The sequence below is a fragment of the Drosophila erecta genome, unplaced genomic scaffold, assembly GCF_003286155.1.
Source record: "Drosophila erecta strain 14021-0224.00,06,07 unplaced genomic scaffold, DereRS2 tig00000055-arrow-pilon, whole genome shotgun sequence".
Lineage (NCBI taxonomy): Eukaryota > Metazoa > Arthropoda > Insecta > Diptera > Drosophilidae > Drosophila > Drosophila erecta.
Genome location: NW_020825200.1, coordinates 10,205,190 through 10,228,588, shown reverse-complemented (window position 1 = coordinate 10,228,588; position 23,399 = coordinate 10,205,190). Strand labels below are relative to the sequence as shown.

The following is a 23,399-nucleotide window of genomic DNA, read 5'->3' as shown; positions in this document are numbered from 1 at the left end:
CCAGAAACATTTAGATATACGCCACTTCAAAATCCGATTAAAATTAGTTGAGTTATGGAGTATAGAACTTCAGCCTTGGGACATTTTATAGGTTTTTGAGTTTCTACATCATCACATAAAAAAAATGACAAAAAATTTGAAAAAAAATAAATTTCTAAATTTGAATGCAGACTTTTAGAGAATTGCGCCAGAAACATTTAGAGGTATGCCACTTCAAAATCCGATTAAGATAAGTTGAGTTGATATCATAATTTTCTGGAATATCGGTAAATATTGTAAATAATACATGTAATACATTGATATAGTCGAAAACGCTTCCTTCTGCCTTTTTCATACTTTACAACGAATCTAGTATTCCTTTTACTCTACGAGTAACGGGTATAAAAATACCTATTTGTGGTTTGAAAACCAGTAAACCGTTGTACTTTATATTCGGTACACTATTCTGTTAAGTATGTTATTAGCTCCCCACTTTGCTTTTGGAATTCTTGGTGTTCAACATACATAACATATATGTTTAGTCACCGACCCCAAATTGGCATTAAAAAGTGTTTAATATAGAGTGAACAGGATTCCGGTGGATCCCCAACTATTGGTTTCAGGGGCTGCCCTGGCAACCAAATGCATTGTGTGCGGTCCTTTTCAAGGATGTGGGTGAACCAGGGGCCGGAAACATGTGGCAACCAGGTTCTGCTGAAGATGCCAGCAGCAACAACCAACTTGGCTTGTCAAATCGTGCGCGTAAAAGTTGTAGCCATGAAAAGTTTTCAGCTGCTACCTGAAAGGTCTCTTTTTTCGCAGATTACCTGCACGTTTCCCGTCGCGGATACTTACTTTACAGCTGAAGAGCTAATAAAATGACGTACCTTGTACCTCTTCATAATCAATAGGCAAAGATACAATGGATTAAGTTGCGATTAATGGGTGTGAAGTATGCAAGGGCTTCTTTCTTAAAAATTATTCGAATTAAATAAAGATTTCAGAAATGCATTTTCACAGCAAATGAATAATATTAAATACCACTTAGTTAGCAGCTCACCCCTTTTTTTGCGTCTAATATACCCCACATACCTAGCAAAAATGAGTTGCGGCAGCAACAAAGTTGTCTGTCGTGCAAGCTGCATGTTGCACACGTGTCAGGCGGCAACAAGGAAGCCGGGATCGGGAAAAGGAGCTGCATTGGGGGCTTTTTACGTGACGCAGGCGGAGCGACTTGTCAAAGCCAGTGCCATCAGTTCCGCTGCTCCTGCTCCGGCTTCCACTTCCAGCCCCCATCAGCCACACCGTGCTCCTCCCAGGGGACAAATTGAATTCGTTGGAATTGTTGCAACTCTGTGGCATTCGAAATGCGGACAGCCGGCGGCTGCCACTGCGGCAATTGGCGATTTGTTTGTGTGTCGTTTCGGTGCAGGCATCGCTTGATTTGCATTTCGTTCCGGACCGCTTTTCCCGCTTTTCCCGCTATCCCACTTTCACTCGCCCAGCTCCATCAGCCGCTGAAAATCACGCTAATTGTCAAGGCCCAGCACACACGGAAAAACAAGAACATTTCGTGTTGAACCAACTGCTTTTTTAAGCCAACTGGAAGTATCAACGGAATCAATTTCCTCCTGTTAACAGATAGGGAAATTTACAAATACAAAGGTTATTAATGCTTAACAGGTACATTAATTAGTTGTAAGCGATTCATAATAATGTAGATAATATGACAATATAAGAAAAAATTATATTATATTATAAGAAAATGGTTTGCTGCATATTTTCATATTTTCTCCTCGTGTACGTAGACGCAATGCAGCTTTTCGCGCAAGGGAAGGACCATCTCTTAGATCGGTCTGCTGAAATTTGCATTAATTGAAATGCAGAAAGTCAATGAGGCTTGAATGCAGAAGGCGTACGACGGCGAGGCTTACGTACACCTAATTTGCAATATAGTTTTTGATGGGATATACAAAGTTTTAGAGTTGTTTCACTTAGAGCACTGCAAGACTAGCTGCCAAAAAGCAGCCGCAGGATTCTTACTTTGTGATGCAAATCTGACAACTCTTCGTGAGCTCGCCTCCCCGGAGTCCTGCCAAAGCCGAGGCTGTAGTCCTGTTTGGTGACAAGCCACAAGCACAAACACAAACACAAACAAGAGTCAATGCTCGCAGCTATTAGGAAAACAACAACACGGCCAGAATAAATAGCGCCCCCGTCTCTTTTCCCCTCTCAATCGCCCGCCGGCCGGAAGTGCAGCTAGTCCTGCCAAATGAAGGATGAACACAATGACAGTGTCTGCTGGTGTCCGCCAGATGTCCTTCCTCCCACAAACAAAAAACACCTTGCATAATTTATAAGCATTCCCATTTGCTGCAGCAGTGGATTAGTGGGAAAAGCGGAAAAACTGAGCTGCCTCATGGCCTGCGACATTTGCATTTCAACGCAGTTTCAACACGCTCATGAGCAGCAAATGACAAGGCGGAAAAAGCCGAGGGCAGCGAAGGGAAAAGGACTTCATTTCCATATGTCCTGCGGTCGAGCGACTCCTAATGAGCGCATTTTAAGCTGGCTGCTGTTTAGGGCAGCTAATTTAAGGCATTAAGAAAATGAATGCAGTCTAGAATAAAAAAGAATAAATGCGATAGTTTATCCACCACAAGTAGTTTTGATGTGTGAATTTAAACAACCGGATTGATTGAGATGGAAGAAATAACTAGCTTAACATGTATATTTAATTGAGAAGAATAATATCCGAATGAAAATGGTACAAATAACAACATTTGCCCGCCTTCGGCACTAGAAAAGGCAGTCCGAAAATAGGCCTGAGCACTCTCAATCTTCCTTAACGACAAGCTGAACTTTCTTTTCTAGGACCCTCGAGATATCCTGTGCCCATGTGTTACTTTGACCTAGGCAAACATTTCAATTAGTTGAGCTCTGCCAAGGCAACAAATTTTAAATTGTTTTGTCAGTTTTATCCAAACTTGATAAATGCCAAACTGTCGAAAGTGTTTTGCCGTCGCAATGGCCTGACGTTGAAGGCATTTAAAACACGATTTTCGCATTTACTTTCCAATTTTGCACTGTTATTGCCTTTACTGGTCTCCTCCACCAGTTGAGTTCTCCCCCTGATTTTCCCCTTTTCCCGCCTTTTCGACCTACTTGTCTGACAATGGCGACATATTGGGGAAAAGTGTCTAGGCAAGCCAGGAATTGAATCACACTCCATGGGGCCTCAGATTCGATTAAGTTAAATCGAATTTTTTGGTTTTGGTTTTGCCGATAACAACATCAACTAAGTCAGTGAGCCACGATGGCTGCGGAGCAGGAAAAAGGCGGAGCAGTGAGTGTCTGGAATCCTTGCCTGTGGCCAAGTTCCATTCTTATTCCTTGCGAGCATAAACAAGATTTATATCGGCAATAAAATATTTCACGCTCCAGCGAAACACAACTAAGAGCACACACCTTCATAAGTGGGAGTGGCAGTACCTAACGGCAGGACTCGCAGGATTCCGAAGTGAGCCTTCACAAACTTGACTCATTTTTGAGGAATGTTCTCGGGCATGTGGCTTCATCAAAGAGGTGTAGATAATCTGTCTTGCCAATCCAAGTCTTGTGGCAGATACAGGAAGGGCTAGAAATAACAGGTAATGGGGTGAAAATAATTGTTAGCTGGAGGAGTGGCTAATTGAAAAAGTTAGGGTATTTACTAAGCCTCATCTCGCTGGGGAAATCAAATCAAATTCGCTGCGTGAAATTAAAAGTACGAAGTACTGTGATGAAGAGCAGAAACAAATAAATAAATGAAGGCTTAAGTTTTTTTTGCAATGGAAAAGCTGTCTCAAAGCCCTGGCAATGTTCCAGGAGTTCCTGTTCCCGTCTAGCAGCTCCATCAGCCGCCAGGCCCAATTGGCGCCTCCTCCTCCGGAGCTCACATGGCTTGTTGGAGCTTTTGTTATTGTTATCAAGCAAATAGGCTGACTTATAGTCCGCCTCCTGTTCCTTTTGTGTCCTGTTGTCTTGTCTGTTGCATGTACAAACAATTTAATGCCCGGGATAACAAGTCTGCCGCACACGAGCGCACTTCGGCACGCAGCAAGTCGCATTCCATGGAGCACCTGGAGGCCAGGAGCAGGGGAAACAGGACTCGGCCGGGAAGGACAACTCCGCGTGCGTAAATCCGCATTTGCCCCTAAATTTCTAATGGTTTTATAAGTTGCCCCCATGCACTTGAGACACTCCTTGTAAAACCCCCTTGTGTCAATGAGATTTTATATTTGATCAAGTCAATTACATCGATTTGTGAGCAAGATGCATTGCTAAATATGCGCTACTTTTTTGGCTTTTCCCCCCTTGCAGTATTTTTTGCAGTGTAAATGGCTGGGTGTGGGAGAGCAGCTGCACCTGCAGCTTTGGACGTTGTGGACACTCCACGTTGTTATCATTAGGGCGACGCTTGTTGGCTATTTGCTTGGCTTTGCCACCGTGACTGCTACTTTCCTGTTCCGCCTCCGGCTTTCCCGCTTTCCCGCTTTCCCACTTTCCTCCTCGGGCATTAGTAAGACATTAAGTTTGTTTACTCTTTTAATGACGAAACCGAGCAAAACACAACTGACTGGACCGCACTGCATCCAGTCTCCGGAGCGGCTGTCCTGGTCACGACAATTAGTGAATCATTTGTGCCACAGATCACTGGGCTTACCTGATAAGACTATGTTAATTGCTGACATCACAGTGTGTTTGTGGCCATCGGAGGGTCCGGCAGGTGCATCAGACTTATCTAACCGGCAATTAATGTGCCGGTATTGCCAAATTAATTGTCAGCAGGTGGCACTTTCTGAAAGTTTTACCAGAACGCCGGTTTGAGTGACTCTGTGCTCAGTCAAGTGATTTCAAGTCACACATTTTTATTGGTACCGATCATTTTGATAATTGGCAAGGTAACCCATGGTAAAAGTTGATTAAAAGTAGTTGGAATTACTAGTTTTAGGTAGTATGCTGATTTATCGTAAGGTGCAAGTAACAATTCGAAAGGAATGGATATATATGTTTATTTGTGAGGAATTCAATAGAATTATAGGGGGCCTCTAAAGCCTTTAATTGAGGTATCACAAGCTAGCAACCTGCTTTGCCTGTGGACAGGAAATGGAAATTGGAGTCAGTCCAACTTCCCAACTGCTCTCAGCATCTCTCAGAAATGAGTTTCCCTACACCCAAGGCGCATGCTCACCTCGAAAAGTCACTGGTCTCTCGGAAGCTGCAGTGGGAAAGCTTTCACATCCTAGGCAGACCCAACTGAACTGGGCTAATGCAAACATCTGGGTCCCCAAAAAGAACCTGCAGCAACATCCAGACTGGGAGACCAAGCCGGCTTTTAAACTATGCGGAGTTATTAAATGCTATGCGAAAAGTTTAATTGAAAACGCTGTCGCGCAACCCGCGGGAATCGCTTCAGCAGACTTTGGGTTTTTGGGGAAAGCAGTAAGCAGGCTTTTGGGAGTAAATTGGACGTACTTAAATGAACTTAATGTGCGCAATTGAAGCTATTCCGGACGAACGATTTGGGGCTGCTGCCAAATTTGCATAACTGTATTTAACATTTAAATGGCTTCCATCGCCCGGCAGTCGTGCATAAGTCTGGCGTCTACCAAGAAGTTGCACTTAAATATTTGACCTGACGACCACAGACACAACTCAGCAGTAATTGTGCGAGAAATAAATATCCTTGACATCTAATTGATGGGAATGGAAGCCACAGCCTTCGCCTCTCACTGCTAAATTGTGCGCCGTTGCATCTAAAATTCGACGGGTCACAAGGATTGCCGCATACATTACGTATACGCAGCGATGGCAAGATGTTAATGCCATTTCCAGGTAGACAAACTACCTGTGCTACCTGTACAACCCATAGCCGTACCTGTATCCGTTGCAGTCCAATCCGACTGCCTCTGCCGTTGACAACTTCGGTGACAGTTCGCCGAGTCGTTGAGTCGTTGAGTCGTTTGGCTCCCCAGCTTTCTTCTTGTGGGGCGACTTTTGCTTGCCGTGTTATTCTCTTGCTGCCACTCGAATGCCCCGCGGCATTGCGCACATTTCCATCTTAAGTATTTTTATAGCTAATGGCCCTTTTAGCTTAATATCAACACACAAGTGACACCGCCCTGAGCATTTCAAGCCAAAGAGACACACACGGTCGGAAGGACCCGAGAATTTTAAAATTTTTATGTGTTTTCATAACGATTTTTATGCCTGTCTCAGGCTGGGCCATTGACTCTTTCCAAAAGGCAGGCGAAAGGCAGTTCGTTTCCTCTGCCAACGCCACCTGTTATCAATTGATTTTTGTGTGCCTGCCAATTGCCAGAGATGCGTGACGCAAAGGATGAATGAAAAAACAAAAAATAATTCAGGAAAAAGCGAATGGATACAATTTAAGGGATACGCTTTTCCAATATTTCTCCTCTTCTTTTTGTGGGCCACTGCAAACTCAATTTCCCATTTCCCGCCTAGCCCACCTCAAAGTTCAGCCACTGCAGGAACAACAGAAAGAACAAGTTGCACAGTTGTTGATTGACATGCCAGTGGTGCCGACTGCCCCCGTACCACACTGCGTATACATTATCTATGCCCTGGCATGCAGCATAAGCGCTCAAAGTCCTCGCACTCTGTGTGTGTGGGTGTGTGTGTGAGCCGAAAATGGTTATTGTTATGTCGACTCCCCCCCGCACACACACCCACAGACGGAATGTTCCCACAGCTGTTGGTTGGATGGTTAGTTGCTGGCAGGGGGAAAGGAGGTGGCTCCTTTGACAGCGAACAAAACGCAGGACCCTGGATTTGGGTTCGATTTTACACTGCACATCTTGACCCTTGAGCCGGCCAGTCAGATGGCATATGGCCCCGCCGACCCCCGATGACCAATTAAGCTTTAAGTTGAACTAATTTGCCAGTCATTACGGAAGCGTATATATGTATGTACGTAGTAGTATGTAGTAGTGATATGTAATGCAAAACAAATTGCCCCTAATGCTGGTTCCCTTTTTTCCGCATTTTTCCCCAACTTTTTACCCAAGAACGCTGCAGTTTTTCCTGCCAACTGTTTTGCATATTTTTACAATTTTCAAGCTGATAAAAGTGCTTGGACCAGTTCGTCGTTGCATTTTTCCCGCTACGTTACTGCGAATTGATTTAATGACTTAAACGGTTTTAGTTTAAATTATTTAATTGTTTCTGTTAAGCTGCGCTTTTGCCGCAGATGTTGCACTGTTAATTGATTTAAATTATTTAGCACTTGACCATTTGAAATTGAAATCGGAAACGCTGGTTGCAGATAAAACAAGCCCTTTAAAATGGAAAAATCGTTTTGCTAAAGTAACATAATAAATGAACTACCTATGCACAGACCAGTTTGTATAAAAAACATTTCTACGGAAATGTTACATCATTTAATTATTGCTTTAAATATTCGATAAGCTTCACATAACACATTAACTTAGGTGAAAGTCATTCAATTAAGAATGTCTGGGAAAAAACTTCTGATATCTGACATTGTCAAGTTGTCAAGTTCTAATGAGGCGTGTAAAGCTGCGAATGTGTCAGCTTCCAGGTCACACCCACGAATTCCAACGAATTCCGACGAATTCCCATGAAATGCCCATATATATTTGCCCATAATTATGGGAGCAGATGCATTAAAGCTGCTTAGTCCGGGTCGTGACCCCACATCCCTAAATATGCTTTAAATTTCATTTTTATTATCATAAATGCTTTTTTGTGTCCTTTCATGGTTGGGATCTGTTCGGCTCGGCAGTGTGCGGGTGAAGTTATCACAGATGCGCAGCCATTTGCAAAGAGAGGCAAACTTTTACATATTCAGGGAAAGGACAACACACACACACACAGACACAGACACAGACACACGCACACGAACACACACATCCTGCGTATGAGATTTGGGTTTTATGGCCTTTTGCTGTTAGCCGCGGCATGTTGCTTCTGCTGTTTGTCTGTTTGCCATCTCTTGTTGGTTAATTTACATTTTCTTGGTAATTAAAATGTGTCTTTGCCGCACCCAACCCCATTCGGTGGCTCCAATCGAGCGGAGTTGGGGTGGAAAACTCATTTACATAATTATGTGTGGCAGTTTCCAAGATTTTTCTGCCACAGCCATTCAAGCTGCCACAATTATTGCGAGTGCCAGAATAAATTTATTAGTATTGCTCTTAATTCACACATTGTAAATGTTGGTTTTGCTTCTCTTTGCTCCTAATTGCTGGCACACGTTTGCATATTATTAAACAATTCAATTTGACATTAATGTTTCGTGGTGCTTGTTTACCTGATTATATTTTACATTACAAATTTACATGCATACTAAAATATTTGTAGCAGCTCCAATTAAAGGTTCTCTCTTCCATAATGACTACTTTAAACTCTTCTTTAAAATACATTTAAAATCCCTTGAACTGGTTTTTACGCTTTTGCTTCAGATATCGATCGTTTGACTTTAATTTATGCGATTTTCAGACAAGTGATTTTCAATAAATTATGCATTGAATGTAATTATTATTTATGATTGGTGAAATTGCAATTAATATGATAATAGGCCACATAATTAAGAGTAGTAGTGCGCTAGGAACAAAATAGTTTGGCATTAGAGCCTTCTCTTTCCCGGAGTTTCAACGACAAACACCAGTAATTGGATTTCTGCCCAATAATAATTAGTGAGAACTAATTAAATTTTCGAGTAATTAAAAAAGTTCAATTGCAATCAGGATTCTTATGTTTAAATCAAAAAGTATACATTTTTTGGCCAAATAGGAATGTAATCATTGCCTGGGTGATTTGACACTCAAAGCATGTGCGAAGTCAATGGGCAGCAACATAAGTCAACACTAAAGCCGGCAAATAATGAAAAGAAATGGCCAGAGACTGCTAACTGGTCCAAGTCCGAAACAAAGGACCAACCTACACTCCAACCAGCCGGAAGTGAGCTCCTTGTTGCCCCATTCCAGGCGGCCAAGTGGCATTAGAGGCGCTTAGCAGCCACGTTCCGAGTAATCCGCGTGCCAGCCGAGGGACCGGAATCTATTTGGGAAAACCCAAGGAAACGGAGGAAATTCCCAGCACTAATTATTGACAGCAACAGAAGGTGCAGGCGGAGGGGTGAAGCACCGGGCTGCGCCAAGGAACAATTAGGAAGTCTCTGTTAGGACTGTAAATTTCTGGTCACAATTCTGGTGAAGCCAACTTTAAAGCACCCACACCTACGATTTCTCTATTATTTTCCCCCCTCCAAAGGCGCTCTGCATCCTGTTTTTCTTACTCTTCTCCTCTATCAATGCATTGAAAAATGCTGCTAATTAAATGCTTCTATTTTTTGTTTGCAGAATGCCTCAGCTGGGTAATTTTTAATTTGTAGCAAATCATTTTTTATGCAAATGTCCAAATCCTTGAGGATACCAACGAGTCCTTGGAGGGCAATTAGAAATTGTTTGCCTGTCTTCTGCTGTTGGTTTCCCAACAGCTCGCATCGCAAAACTTTTGGCATCAAGAAGCAGTCCCAAGGAAAATATTAATGGTGGGCAATAATTTCAAAGTTGAGCCCCTCTTATGAATTTCATTAGGTTTTAATGATCACATTTCGGGTCTAGTAGATACGCAGAATGGAAAACATGAAAATATATGCTTTTAATATGAGAAGTAATAAAGACCTTAAATAAAATATTCCTGTTCACCTAAAAATGTCAAAAGTCAAGGGTTCTGGCTGTTGTGCACCCCTAGGACGCATTTAAATTGTTGGTAAATTATAGCTCGAAATTTCATTGGCAAACTTTTAGGAGAACAAGAGAACAGCGGACAGAATGGGAAACCATCCAAGTATTAGACAGCCAATTAAATAGGAACTGCCTGGGGCAGAAATGGGAAAGTTGCGAAAATGGGGAAATTGTTTAGAGTTCGAGAAACGGAAATCTAATTATGTATGAACAAAGCGGACAAAACGCAATTGGACAGCCAATTTGTGCACACATTCTTTTTGCCATATTTAACCTGAAGGAGTCTCGAGTCCGGCTTCGATATTCAAGGCTCCTTCCGTTGGCTCTTTGTCTTCTGCTCTCCGCCAAGTTAATGCAAAATGAAATATATTTTTATTTTTTTTTTACTGAAGGCCGGCGCACATCAATCGCCAAGGAGCGGACAAAAGAGATTGAGCCAAGCACTTCACAGGATAAAATCGAATTGTCGACAAACTCGGGGCGGGCAGATAACTGGTGGGATGGCATAATTTCGCCTCAGAGAACAACTAATTTCAGATTCAGCACACACTTCCGCAAAGATACATCGATGATATACTGCCTTAAGATACCCCTTCTTATCGATTTATCTTCATTATCTTCATAACGTGAAGCTATTCGTACTTTCCTATTAATTTCCATTTCTCCATTAATTTCTTTCTGCCAGGCAATGGTGCATACAACTCAATTTTTGCTTTATGAATTTATGGTATGCAAAAAATTATTCTATTTATACGTATGTATTAAAAAAATAAACTTGTTATTCAACAGAAAATTACCAAAATTAAACTCGCTCTATTTGCTTTACACTGGCATCTAAACAGAAAAAGAAGACGACAAATGTAAAGCTTGTTGCATCTTTCGACCAAAGCAAGAACACTTTAAGCCTGTATTTAAGCCCGTCAAACAAACTCTGGACTTAAAGCAAAGTTTTCGGCTACAAGAGGCCATTGAGTTGTGAAATATTTAAAGACCACAAGAGCAGCTTCGAAGTTCCTGGCGGGAGTTTCAACAACTGCTTATTAAATGTCTCTGGCAGGACGAAAGTGGGCGGCAAGGTAAACACCTCGGCCACGCCCCATTTTACGTCCTTTACGTGGCCTGGGCATTGAGCAGGCTTTTATTGGCCGATGGGCGAGGGGGGCATGGAAAACGTAAAAAGGATTCCCTCGGCGAAAGCAGCTTTATAAGAAGTTGATTTTGTCTGCACTTGGCCTTTCGGAATTTCTATGTATTTGTTTAACAGGCCAAAAAGAGAAAGTGAAAGCTGAGTGGGCGGCTGAGCGGGTTGAATGTGGCCGAATGAAACCAATTGAAAATTTATTTGCTTTCATAAATGAAATTGAAAATGATTTTCCCGGACTGAGTTGGGTTCTGTTTTCCGTATCCGCCCTCGGTATTTCACCCATTTCACTTGTCTCGCCATTTGCAGTGCGGGAATCTAATTGGTTGCGAACAGCAACGATATGTGAAATATTTATGGTCCAAGCCCCGGTAGTCGGTTGTGGTTAATGGAAACTGAACGGGCACAGCAATATCCAGGCCATTCGTATTTTCATTAGCACTTGGGCATTTGATATGCCCGTATTCCGGTTAAAAGTGCGCACAACGATTTATAAATGCAAAATAATTCCTTAAATTATACAGAAATACACGGGTATGACCTCCTACGACAACCCAATGCATAATAAAGTTTATCTTTGAGAACAACTGTTGGCTAACATAATGCACTGTATGTACTTTACTCAGCTTTGCTAGCTTTCATCCTCAATCATTTCGGAGGCGGTAATGACATTACTTAACAATGGAGACACCTGCGAAACCAGCTTTTTCCGCCAGCCCCATCGATTCCTATCCCATTTCCATTGAAAACTTGGAGGACATTTGCGCTGTCGCTGGCTTTGACTTTAAAAACCGCAGTCGATGTCCTTCGCCTGCGGCCGAGAGTCTTCAACATCAATTCTCGAAACGAAACATGAAACTTTTTGCTATGAATGAAGATGGTCGAGATGCTGGGTGGTGGGTGGTTGGTTGTTGGTTCTGGGTTTTAACCAACAACCGATATCAGTATAATATAACAACATAACTTTCTGAACTTTATGAGCGCCGATTGCTGTTGTCATTTCACTTGGCTGCCGTTAATGCTGCTCCTTGTTGTGGTTGTTGCCGCTTTTCATCCTGCGGCAAAAGTTGAAGAAGTTTCCAGCGCGGTTGCTGAACCAATTTTGTCTTTTGATTTCGCCTGGCAAAACACAAATGTACAAGGCTGTTCCTCCCATTCGCAAAGTTGATGCTGTCGCTACTTGTTTGCGTTGTGGCAGGGCCTTGCCAATATTTACATCTAAATATCGATTTAGAGTGTCAATATCATATCGCATATCGCATTCGTTCAGCCGCATTGCCCCCAACCCCACCCCCACCTGTAATTAATCACATTTGCATGCGGATTGGGTTTTGCTCATTATGCACACAGAGACACCACACAGGATGCTGTCACCACATGGAACAATGGTCCTTTTTCATGTGGATTCTACTCTGACAGTTTTACTGAAATCCGATGCCGCACAGATGCGTTTGCTGGGGCCACACTTTTGTGGGTGACTGTGCTCCATATGGCTCATTGCCTGATTTGATTGATCCAACTGGTGACACCTCTCTGGGGGATTAGCTTGGGCTGAATTCGGGCTAAAATCGGGCTAAAATCGGGGCAAAAAATGAGAGGACCCGGATTTTCGCAGCTGTGCCGCACCATTGTCTAAAATGTCGTATATAAATATTTGTTTGCTTGCTATTTGCATTACGTTTTCGGGTTTCTAATAAACATGGCGCTTGAAAAGCTAGCAGAAATTGCGACGAGTACGTGTCACGTTTTCTGTGTTTGCATTGAGACAACAGGACGAACAGGACACATACACACTGCCGTTGTATTGACAGTTCATAGATGCTGCTCCTGTTGCTGATGTTTGCACTCGGACCCGAATTGTTTCTGGCTTGCATTAATTACATTGTCAATAGATTTGTATTTAGAAGGCGTTTATGTGTGTCCTGCTTTGTCTAGTTAATGAACTGCATGCACTTGTGGGGGATCCTCCATTTATGGGGGTCTGAGCTCGATAAGCCTCCATGGGTCACAAAAGGCAAAACAATACTCGTTTGCGGTTAGAGTTTGCGTGCACTTATATTTGTATAATTTATGAGTCGAATGAGAAAGGGAACTGGAAGGGTTCTTTAAAGCTGCTTATATGAACATTCATTTTTTCAAGTTGTGAATTTATTATCCTTCCCGGATTAACTCGTTAGGTGCAAATGAAATTATAAATGTTTTTGGTTGCTTGCTGCCATAAAATCTGAAAAAATCGCTCGCTGCCAGCGGTGCGTATACGTAATGCCCTCATAAATGCAATCCAGCTGTCCTTGGCGGGAAATAAACATGGCGCAGCGTTCGCTACTACAAATCCTTGAAAAAGCCAACTTAAGCTGGCACAAACACACTGGCACTGGCACTGACACACACATACAGGTACAGGACATACATTAACGTATCAATGGCTTATTGGCAGAACGTGGAACTCGACTACATCCCCATATAAATAACTCCACCCGACATTCCTTACCCGTTTTATTGGGTCTGAGTACCTGAATTGAAATTCAATGCCAGCCCATCGGCAGGCTTAACAAATCCCCTCGGTTGCGATTTAGGAGCAGTCGACCTGTGTACTTTAGGCACAATAATAAGAAATATGGAATATGGCTTCATATGGAGAGCTACCTCATCGGGTAAACAATATACCAAGCCTAAACTGTATACTAAAAATATAAAACTTATTATTTTGGTACCCAAACAGGGCAGGTTTTCCAGGGTAATATCCATGCGATTTCACTTCGAAAGCGGATTGCGGAATCGCTGTGTATGGTCGTAGGCAACAGGTTAAGTAGATAGAGAAAATAATAAAATCTGCCCTTCAAAAATAATCAGGAGCTGATATGTATGGATCCCAAAATGAAATTTCATTGTGCGTGCATCATTTTACTTGGCCTACAATGCGGTTAAGTTGACTTGCGTTTAATTCCCTCAGTTGTGTGATAAACCCATTAAAGGCATTGCATAATATGTGGCGCTTCTTGAAGGAGGCACAAAAATGCGAGCTCTTCATTTTTGGAGGATGTACTAAATCGAAAAATATGTTCGGGAAGCAGTCGGACTGCAAAGGGGAGTAGATAGAAACAATTGATGGCCTCTGCGGGCTACCGTCTATTGTGTTCCACAAAATAAAAGTTTCTACTGTTGCCCGTTTGAGCCGAGAATATGATTTGTCTGCAAAGTTGAAATAGAGTTTTCAACAATTTTCGGTAAGCCCGTTACTGATGCATACTGATGCAAATGAACGGCTGATGAAAATTGAGTTGCCCAACAAAACATTATTTCGTTTTTTGTTCGACCACTGCAACGGGGCCAGTGATAATAGGCTTCAAATTTGGCACCCCGAAATGCAGTGTGTACTTTGGTGTGCGGCACACATGGCGTATGCTTAATCAGCCGTCGGGATGTGTCGTATCAACTGGAGCTGCCACGCCCCGATCCGCCTGCGAAATTCAATCAGAATGCGGCTGGCATCCTTCGATACCGTTGTGGCCGGCCCCACTTAATATGCAGGTCCTGACACAAATTAAAACCCGGCAATACACAGCTAGTACAGCGACTAGTACAGTAGCCGGAAAACTCGGCGTTATTGTGTGTTTGCTCGCTGTCGGTTATTAGATTTTCCGACAACAGGCAAAGTTCACTTGTCGCCTGCATCACATGTTGGCAGTTGCCGTGCTGTCGCCTTGTTTCCTTTTCCTTTTTCCGCTTTTCCCCATCCGTTTCCCGTTTCTGACAGCTTTGTCTGCGAGCGTGTGTGCAGGGGAATTAAATTCATTAGCAATTTGCACGCCAGCAAGCGGGTGAAAAGTGCATCCCAACTGACGCCAAACAACAGATTCGGATCCGGGAACCCATTGACGGAACAGACAGCGCTCCAATGTCAGCATTTGCAAAATATAACGAGAAAACCGCAGTTTGCAGTGCTTCAAGCTGTATTTAAGCTGCCAAAATGGTAACAGCAATGGAGTCTCAGGACCGCTTGAAGCTGAGGCTCTCGGCCGGGGAGCAGAAGGCCTTGATGTGATCGCAGTCCCGCCTACCAAGTGCCATATCTGAGTGGTAGTCGATCGGATAGACGATGGGCTGGCGGTCAGTGCGCCACGAGGTCGGCATAGAAAGGAGCTCAACTTCGGAGTCCAGCTTTACAGCGCACCTGCCCGCATAGGCCGTGAACCGCCTCGGCTTGTGGACTCGGTTATAGGGGTCTCTGAAGTAGTCCCTGTAGTCCTGGCAGTCCAAGTAGAACTTGTCAACTCCGCGCACTGCGGAGTAGTCCAGCACTTTCAGCCCGGGCTTATCGCAGTTGAAGATGGAAAGGCGGTGTATCCTGCTGCTCTTGGACACATTCCACATGTCCACCTCTGGAATGAGCATCTTTGACGCAGTTCTTTGAGAAACCAGATATTCTATGAACTAAAGTGTGTTGGGTGTTTAGCGAACTGGATTGTGTAGTTGAGTGAGTTTTCAAATGGAAGAACTCATAGATCATGGCCTGCTGGAAAGAAAAATGAAGGCTTGCCACAAAACAGAACTTAATAAAGTTTAGTCACTTGGCTGGCGTTCTCAGTAAACTCATAAAGGACAAATAGAACTGCACTAGGCAATCTAGGCAAACAATTTGTTTTCTACTCACCGGATTGCCTTTATTACAACAGGAATGAAAGGAGTGAGGGCGATGTTAAATGTACACGAGCATGGCAGCAAACTAAACCAGCTAAACAGAAAGCCATTGATCCATTAACTGGACGCCTTCGTGCCACAGAAACAGAAACTCAATCAATCAGTGCTCGGTGGCCCACACTTTGTTTGTCCACACATAGGCAAAGTTGGAAAAGTACAACCACGGTTTCCAGGGAAATGGGCAGTCGGGTCAGAGGAAAACGTCGCCTGCCATCAATTAGCTGGGCTGTGTTGACTCAACTGTCTGCCATAAACAACAGAAACATGGGAAGCTTGTCTGAATTAATTAATACTCTTATTACGCATACGACTCGTGGCACAGACATAATTACATGCAATCAATTGCCATTCCTCCACCTTGGAACTGGGGGCTTACATCATATTAACAGGTATTTTCGCACTCGCTTTTAGAATTGAATATGTTCCGCGTATCTGGGCATCCGAAGAAATCTATTTCCACACATTTTCGGTGAGTCTTGTCAAAGGTCCATTTGTCCTCGGGCGGCTTTCGACAAGCCCCACCATTACTTCTGGGGTCATTACACTTAGCTAAAAATAATAGATAATAATTTAAGAGATCAAAAATTAATTAGTTGATTCATTTATTGCACCAGGGTTATAGCCAACGGCACTTTGAATTTGTAAGGCACAAAAGATAGCAAATGACAGTGACAGCAGCTTCATGTTTCTGGTCAGATGGCCTCAGTTCTGATTTGGAAAGCTTTTAGAAATGCTCCTGTAATATTTCCGGAAAATTCGAATTTCATGCTGTAACTTCGTTTAAAATCGAACGAGCCTGTCAAATCAGAATCGTCACAACAACTAATTCGATTGGCTTGGATTATGACCTTCCTAATCAATTCCTGAGTAATTTGTAAATCCAATTATCGCAGAGACTGACGCTTGATGGACGGGCCGTGGGGAAATGGGGAAAGGTCGAAGAACATGTGAGAATATATTCACAGTAAGCCATTAAGTCATTGATTGATTTAACCCTAGATCCGCGACAGACACTTTTGGCCAGGCACCCACTTCAAAGGAGCTCTTAATGGAAGAGCCGGGTCTGGATTGCAGCCGCAGCCTGTGTCCCAAACTCATTCCGCAAACTACGTCGATGGCAGCTTTATATGTTCAAACATAAATCATGCATGAATGTGGCAGAAAAGTGATTCCAGTGGACTGGGAGCGGAGCCACTGGCGCACACAACTTTGTGCAAACTTCGAGGAACAACAGGCGGCGGCAAATTGCCCAACAAATCAATCAAATACATCTGACAGATCCTGGAGCAGTCGAGGCCATGTTTGGATGCTCCACGGGACATGTAAATAAAAGCGAGCTGAAAACGGCTGCCATTAAAGTAGCTTGTCGAATGGAGCGGCCAACGCCGATGACCGGACATGATGGCCAATGATGCGGTTGGATTATTTGGGCCTCGATCAAAGTTTCAAGTTGCGAAGTGAAGAGTCCCCCGATGAAATATTCTTCCCCAAACCTGAGCCTTCAATCATTGTTCGAACCCTTGATATGAAAAGGTCTGGAGGACACTTAATTATTTTCCTAATTTTTAAGTTCCTCTTAAACATCAAGTGTACGCCATGTGTGCCAGGAACTAGGGTATTTTAATTTCATATTTATTATGAGGGACGATAATGCTCTCGTTCATTTTCCACCTACTTTGCAAGCGCCGCGGGCGTCAACATTAGCATTGAAACAAATTATTCCAGCTCAAGTGAACTCAACTTCCAATCGACTTCATTATGCCACCTGCTCCTCCAGAATGGAGGCCTTGGACTCAGCCACCTGCTCATCTGCTTCTGGATCCGCCTCTGCAGTCTCAACTTTAATTGCCAGGATTGCTCCTACATTTTGCCAGCCAACAGGGGGAATGTTGTTTACTTTTCCTTTGCCATTTTCCTCCTTACACTTTTGGCCTGGCCCTCTGCGTCTTGACGCTTGTTTACTTTTCTGTGAGACTGCGCATATTTTGCCTCCAAATTAATTGTTGACATTTGCATCAAAAAATAAGAAACAGAAACATTTGTTCCTGCGGGCCCTTGTAGACGGGTTAAGCAATTCATTTAATTCCCTTGATTGTTCAGGTAGTTTGATTTTGGTTCACTATTTGTTGGGGAGAAAAAATACTCAGTCTACGCGTGGTTAATTGCCATCTGCAATTGGAAACAAACATAAAAACAATGCTTAAAGTTTTAAGTGCTATATAATCATTTGCTTAAGGGTATTACCACAGTCGTTCTCTGTGAGACCGTATTCTTATTAATTGGGAGAAGTCTGTAAGAAATGTTATTTGATTTGTTTGCATCCAGTTGGTTAAGTGAGCATTTGCTTAACTTGATTGGCTGCTGAAAATGGGGCTGTATAGAAATAATTGCGCTCAGATTGAGGCACTAATTTAGCTCATTTTGTACAAACTTTTTTTGGCTTCAATAAAGCGAGGTCTTAAAAGCTGAATGATAAAATTTTACCATGCTGTCATTCATTTGCTTTGTTCTTATAAGTATGAGAAACTACGTTAATACATCTAATATAGATATTGATATTCGCAGTTTTTGGAAATGTAATATTCCATAAATCTGAGATGTAAACCAAGTTTCGCACATGGCTGTGTGGCGTCAAAGGCATGTATAAATATATAAAAGTCCAATTTCAAATCACATGTGCTACCCGAAATTGCATTCCTTCCGCAAATATCGACACGTAAACATTTCATATGGAAACTTTTTCCGAACTTACGGAAAACGAGCATAAAAAATGGATCTGCATAGAACGACTTCCAACCCGCACGTGAACCAAAAAATCTGTCGCCTCTGAGCCAAAATAGTTCCTGCCCACCTCATTATTCACCGAATGCATTACACAAATTGTTCGTTTATGGCAGGGCAGAGGCAGAAACTCAACCGAAAACCGCACATAAAAACTATTACGTCCACCTCCAGGTTGCCGGCGAACCCAAACAGTTTGTCTGCGCAGCCCGTTTCCTGGCCAAAGGTGGAACATCTGTCAGCGGCATTCAGCTCAGACATGTGGGCGACGAACGGACATTTTGGCAACATTCTGTGGCACTCATGCAAGCCGTAAAAAGAGCAGGACGTTGCGTTAATTGCAACTGGCTTGGTACCTATTAGTTGCGCCTCATACGCGGCACAAAGGGTGGTATGAACTCCCTCATATGTTGCAATGGAGCTCAGGTGTGAAATCCATATTGAAAATATATGTTATCTTCAGAGTCTGAATATATCTTTAAGATAGATTGACTGTTTACTTTATGAGCCACCTTGACATTATTTCAATATTGTTTCAAGTCCATCACCGTAGAAAGCATATACCCGCGCTCCCCAGTAGCAGTTGGTATCAAAAAATCGCTTCGAAAACTAGCTGACAAACATGTTCCACTCGTGCGGATAGACAGGAGCAGGAACATGCCCCACTCCCATAAACGGATTGACATTTCAATCTCTGGTGGAGCAGGGTTCCAATGGGCGAGACTTGTGCATTCCCCACCTCTCCAGCATCGCTTTATCGTCTTATTTCTTGCATATTTCACAAATTGCATCCGTTTGTCGCATTTGGCAGCCATATTGCATAGCTAAACAACTTCCGCCCGACTGATTGTGAGTCAATTACAAAATTGCATTTTCCCCCAAGGGGCTACCAAAACCTCCAGTCCTGGAACCCATCCATTTGCAACATCCTCCGGCAGTCGCGCTTTTAGTTTTGCTTACTTGGAGTTTCGTTCATTAGGCCAAAGATGCGGGTAACTTTTTCTGGTTAAGTAGCTTTCAAAATGGCTGCAAATGTGTGGCAGCTTAAATTTTTCTCAGCAAAAGTTGGGGCTAGCATTTGCATATGTACACACTGCAGCAGTTCAAAACAACATGAAATACGCTTGGAATACATATTTGAGAATTATCTAAATTTCTTCGCTGAAGCTAGGAAATTGTATCTACAATTCATAAAAACGTTAAAGGTTACAAGCAGTTTTCGGCTACTATGCATACTAAGTTAGTTGGCCAAGATACATTATTCTATGCTGGTTTTAGCATATTAAAAGCAATACCGAGATGAACCATATAGTACCTTGTTTTAGTTCAAAGTAGCACCCTGGAAGTTGGCCCAGAACGCACCCAACGAACCATGAGTTGGACGTTCCCCTTTTCATCCAAAAACCATTAGCAGCTTCCACGAGGAGTGACCCAAACTAGCCCGGTCAAAATTGCTTGACCCTCTGGACGCAGCGAAGATTTGCGGCCAAGGCACGTAGGGCGAATAAATTTTGTATGACATTGCCGGGCATGCCGAATCCTCGACTGCTCGACTGCTCGGGATCAGAACTGGGAATGAGGTGGCTGCCATCAAAGTAGCGCAAATTTGTAACGGTAATTTGGCCCGGGCGTCCACCGGATTTCAGTTTTGGAACTGGAGCAGGGCAGGAGGAGGTGGAGGAGCTGGAGCTGAAGATGAGACTGCTAAGTAGCCGGGACCATATTTCACGCAATGACTGCACAACAGACACGGCCACGCCCAGTTGCTAAGGACATCCCCTCGGGGATTCGCCCACAACCGGCCGCCGCCCCATCCATTAGATGGCAAATTGAATTAAATGTAAAAATCTTTTGCACGCAATTGAGAAATGGAAAAGTGCAAAATAAATTCATAGACATAAATATGAAAGGAGCACGAGTAGGAATACTCTTCAGCACTTTTTACGACTTCCATAGAAATTAAAATGCCATTTAATGCTGCCAGCACATAAATTAAATGGCCGCATTTCGCTGGCGTTTTATGTTCATTTCCAGGGGTTCGGACCAAGACTCGACTCACGATTTGCCGGTAAATTGAATTGGCATAAAGACAAACTGAGAGTCCTGCCCAAACCACCGACTGCCTCAGCTCCTGTGTCCCAGTCAGCCAATTGAGTCCTGTCTCCCGTTTTATAGCAAGTCTGCAGTCAAAAACCGTGCGATATGTTCTATAGTTGAGATTGGAAAGCGCGTGGGGGCCACTTTGTTGCCAATTGTTTATGCCGCTTAAATTTGTTATGCCCATTTTATGTCTCTTTGTGGTTTTATGGCCAAACTTTTATTTATGGCTCTTCCTCGCTTGAGTTTACGGTCATGCCAATTGCACTTGATAAGATTCGGCTTGGTTAGTTGGCTGATCAGAATTGGATTCTGCGTTGGAAGGGAGATGCATGAGTAATCCTAAATTGATTTCCTTTTTTCAAACTCCTCTTGATTCAAAAGAAATACTCGTATTCACAGAGATCTGCTGTCTAGATTTGCTTGTGTAACCTAGATATTGCAGCTGGCTTTGGGACTTGAAGGGTTAAAGCCAAGCTGCTGAGTTGATTCCGACCTTGGATCAGCAAGTCATTAAGCTTTAATAATTTCCATCTTATAGGGCTTCCTTCTCGGGCGCCATGAATATAATTACAGTTTCATTTCCGCACCAACTCGAAAGTGAGAATTTGGCCAGCAAACGTCTTGTTACAGATGGAAACACGTGCCGCAAAGGGCCACGTTCTCCAACGAGTGGCAGCTGCCCACGAATAGAAGACAATAAGTGGCTAGGATGCAAAAATTGCTTAAAGAATAAAATTAAAATCCGGCAGACTTAGAAGAACACGGCTTTTATGGACTATTGCACTGTACTGTATTAAGAATATAGTTCGTATCTCAACATAAGAAAACAAAAGCAGATGATTGCGATGAATACAACATGCATCCTCTTCCCAACTGAGATATGGATAATTTCCTGAATACCGATGGAGAAACGCCTATGAAGTTGCCCACTGTCAATACCGCAGCATTTTGAAGCTCATGTAGACACCTGCGGCCATGCAGCAGCAGAAGAAGCTGCAGCGCAGCTTTTCCGGGTCGAGTTTTCCCTGGCGATCGCAGCAGAGCAGGTGGAAGATGTGCCGGCAGAAGCCCATCCAGGATCGGGATCCCGGTGCTCGTTGAGTGCCTTCCAGCAGCACCTCCTCCTCGCTGTCATCGCGGAGCTCCACCCTGCCCATCAGCTCCACCACACCATCATCCAGACGGGCGGGCGCCTCGCTCAGGTAGTTGATGGTCTTCAGCTCCCGCTCCTGCAGCAGATTCTGTTCGGTGGTGCGCTCCGCCTCCGGAATCCGCTCATCGCCCGCCCTCGCCCTCCACTGCCACCACCAGCTGAAGCGGGGCTTGGAGTCCACGGAAGGCGCCGTCCGTGCCATTGGCACTTGGCTGTCGAAGTCGTGATACACACTGGATAGGCTAATGAAACTCTTGTAGTCGCGCAGCTCATTTTGCGCCTCCTGGCCATCGAACTGCCCCTGAAGTTGCCGGTCATTGAACGGATACGGATAGAAGTTTTGGGCACTGAGCTCTTGCCGCTCAACTTCCTGGCCTTCGCCTTCCGAAGCACCAGACAAGGTATCCCGTTCATAGTCCGAGCTGGAAGGTTTTTCGACACTGTCGTCATCGGAATCCTCCCGATAATCCTCCTGATACTCAGCATTCTGGCATCTAGGCGTGACCTGCTCCTCTTTTTTGTGCACTGGCCCGTTCTGCGCACCTCCTCCCTGAAAGCGCTTGATGGAGTTGGTAATCCTCGACCTGATATCCCTAGCAGCGCCCAGGGAGAAGGGCATCCTGAAGCCCAGGAAGTTGTTTCCAGAGTCCGCAGTCCTTTGGTCGCTCATCCGGTGCTCCTGCCTCCAAGTGGTGTACTGCCGTGGCTGGAGCACCGGGTCCCGAAGCACCCGGCGATTCTGGGTATTCCAGCTGGGCGGCGGTGGACTGCGCAAATTGCTGCCAGGAGATGGCCAGTACGTCTGGGGCGGCATGGGCTGGTAATGGTTCTGCGGCGGCGGCGGACCTTGCTGCATGTAGGCGGTGCCCCGCATGTGGCACTCAAGGGCAAACTGCTGACGGGCTCGGTACTTGGCCCGCTCCGTGATCATGGCTATGTGGAGCTGGCGCTCTGCCATGCGTCTATTTTGGGAATCGAGGGGACCCAGGACGAGCCCGTGGCTGTTGCACAAGGTGGTCAGCTGGGCGTCCGATAGCCGCTGGATATCCTGATAGATGGGACGATCCCTGCTGGCGTCATTCACTAGCATGGCTGTCGATGGTGCTCAGTTCCTAGCTGCTGCTGTAGGGCATAGTTTGGGCAATGCATTCACCAGGAATTTTGGGAGTATCTAACTAAATGCAAATATTCGAGCCGTGTTCCTAGAATTTTGGGCTGTCAAAAGCGTGTCAAGTATGCTGGGTCCAACTTGGCTGATGGGTTTCTCTAAGACAATAGTTCAAAGCTTTGTGCGCTGGCAAACAAGGAAGCTAGTGAAGCTGAAGGAGGAAGAAGTTGAGAAATCATCGAAATATACTTTGCTTCGCTTGCTCCTTGTTTTATTTTATTATATTTGTTTGTTTTGACAACCTGCCTGCATATCCTGCCCCTAGTGGCAAGGATTCTGTCCCCTTTCGATGGCCCCAATTTTATATTTGGAGAGCTTTGTTTCGGTTATGGTTATTTTACTTTCTTTAGGGGCAGTTACTTTGGGAAAAGGGTTTCGCAGTGAAAACGAAGTACTTGCATGTGGCACACTGAATATGTAGATCAAAGGGATGCTGGCTTTAAACAGCAAACTGAAGTCAACTGTTACATTCTTAGCAGCATTTAATTTAGTTGAAATAGCATGTATGGGCAACTCAAAATTATTTTAGGACAGCATTTTAAGCAGTCAAATAAACAAAACCTATTTAAATTTATAAGCTAGAGGATAGTATGTTTAATG

The 23,399-nt window shown here is 43.9% G+C and overlaps 3 protein-coding genes and 1 long non-coding RNA gene across 5 annotated transcripts; 1 reads left to right on the top strand and 3 right to left on the bottom strand.

The window, feature by feature from the left end:
- Nucleotides 1–14,831: 14,831 nt before the first annotated feature.
- LOC6541893 lies at nt 14,832–15,805 on the bottom strand. The gene has a single exon (XM_001969255.3). It carries the CDS (start codon nt 15,289–15,291, stop codon nt 14,887–14,889), a length of 405 nt encoding a protein of 134 aa, XP_001969291.1. The 5' UTR covers nt 15,292–15,805; the 3' UTR covers nt 14,832–14,886.
- Nucleotides 15,806–15,808: 3 nt separating this feature from the next.
- LOC26526040 (papilin) lies at nt 15,809–16,322 on the bottom strand. 2 transcript variants are annotated; one of them, XM_026978944.1, is made up of 3 exons: nt 16,209–16,322; nt 15,974–16,146; nt 15,809–15,841 (listed from the first exon to the last, which is right to left on the bottom strand). In XM_026978944.1, the coding sequence occupies exons 1-2, from the start codon at nt 16,279–16,281 to the stop codon at nt 15,980–15,982; spliced, it is 240 nt and encodes a 79-aa protein (XP_026834745.1). In that variant the 5' UTR covers nt 16,282–16,322; the 3' UTR covers nt 15,809–15,841; nt 15,974–15,979. The 2 variants fall into 2 exon arrangements, with proteins under 2 accessions (XP_026834745.1, XP_015015437.2); XM_015159951.2 differs by lacking the exon at nt 15,809–15,841 and having other exon boundaries at nt 15,871–16,146.
- Nucleotides 16,323–16,493: 171 nt separating this feature from the next.
- On the top strand, nt 16,494–17,102 carry LOC113564117. Its single transcript, XR_003407805.1, has 2 exons — nt 16,494–16,544; nt 16,597–17,102. It is a non-coding gene; the product is annotated as an uncharacterized LOC113564117 (long non-coding RNA).
- Nucleotides 17,103–21,245: 4,143 nt separating this feature from the next.
- Nucleotides 21,246–22,877, bottom strand: LOC6542754. Its single transcript, XM_001969254.3, has one exon. The coding sequence runs from the start codon at nt 22,719–22,721 to the stop codon at nt 21,411–21,413; it is 1,311 nt and encodes a 436-aa protein (XP_001969290.2). The 5' UTR covers nt 22,722–22,877; the 3' UTR covers nt 21,246–21,410.
- Nucleotides 22,878–23,399: the final 522 nt, after the last annotated feature.

Excerpts from the sequence above, each read along its gene's own strand:
- LOC6541893 (XM_001969255.3), bottom strand. The coding sequence starts at position 15,291 with ATGCTCATTCCAGAGGTGGACATGTGGAATGTGTCCAAGAGCAGCAGG.
- LOC26526040 (XM_026978944.1), bottom strand. The coding sequence starts at position 16,281 with ATGAAGCTGCTGTCACTGTCATTTGCTATCTTTTGTGCCTTACAAATT. Across the intron at positions 16,147-16,208 it reads TGCCGTTGGCTATAACCCTG|CTAAGTGTAATGACCCCAGA; the intron begins GTGCAATAAATG and ends TATTATTTTTAG.
- LOC6542754 (XM_001969254.3), bottom strand. The coding sequence starts at position 22,721 with ATGCTAGTGAATGACGCCAGCAGGGATCGTCCCATCTATCAGGATATC.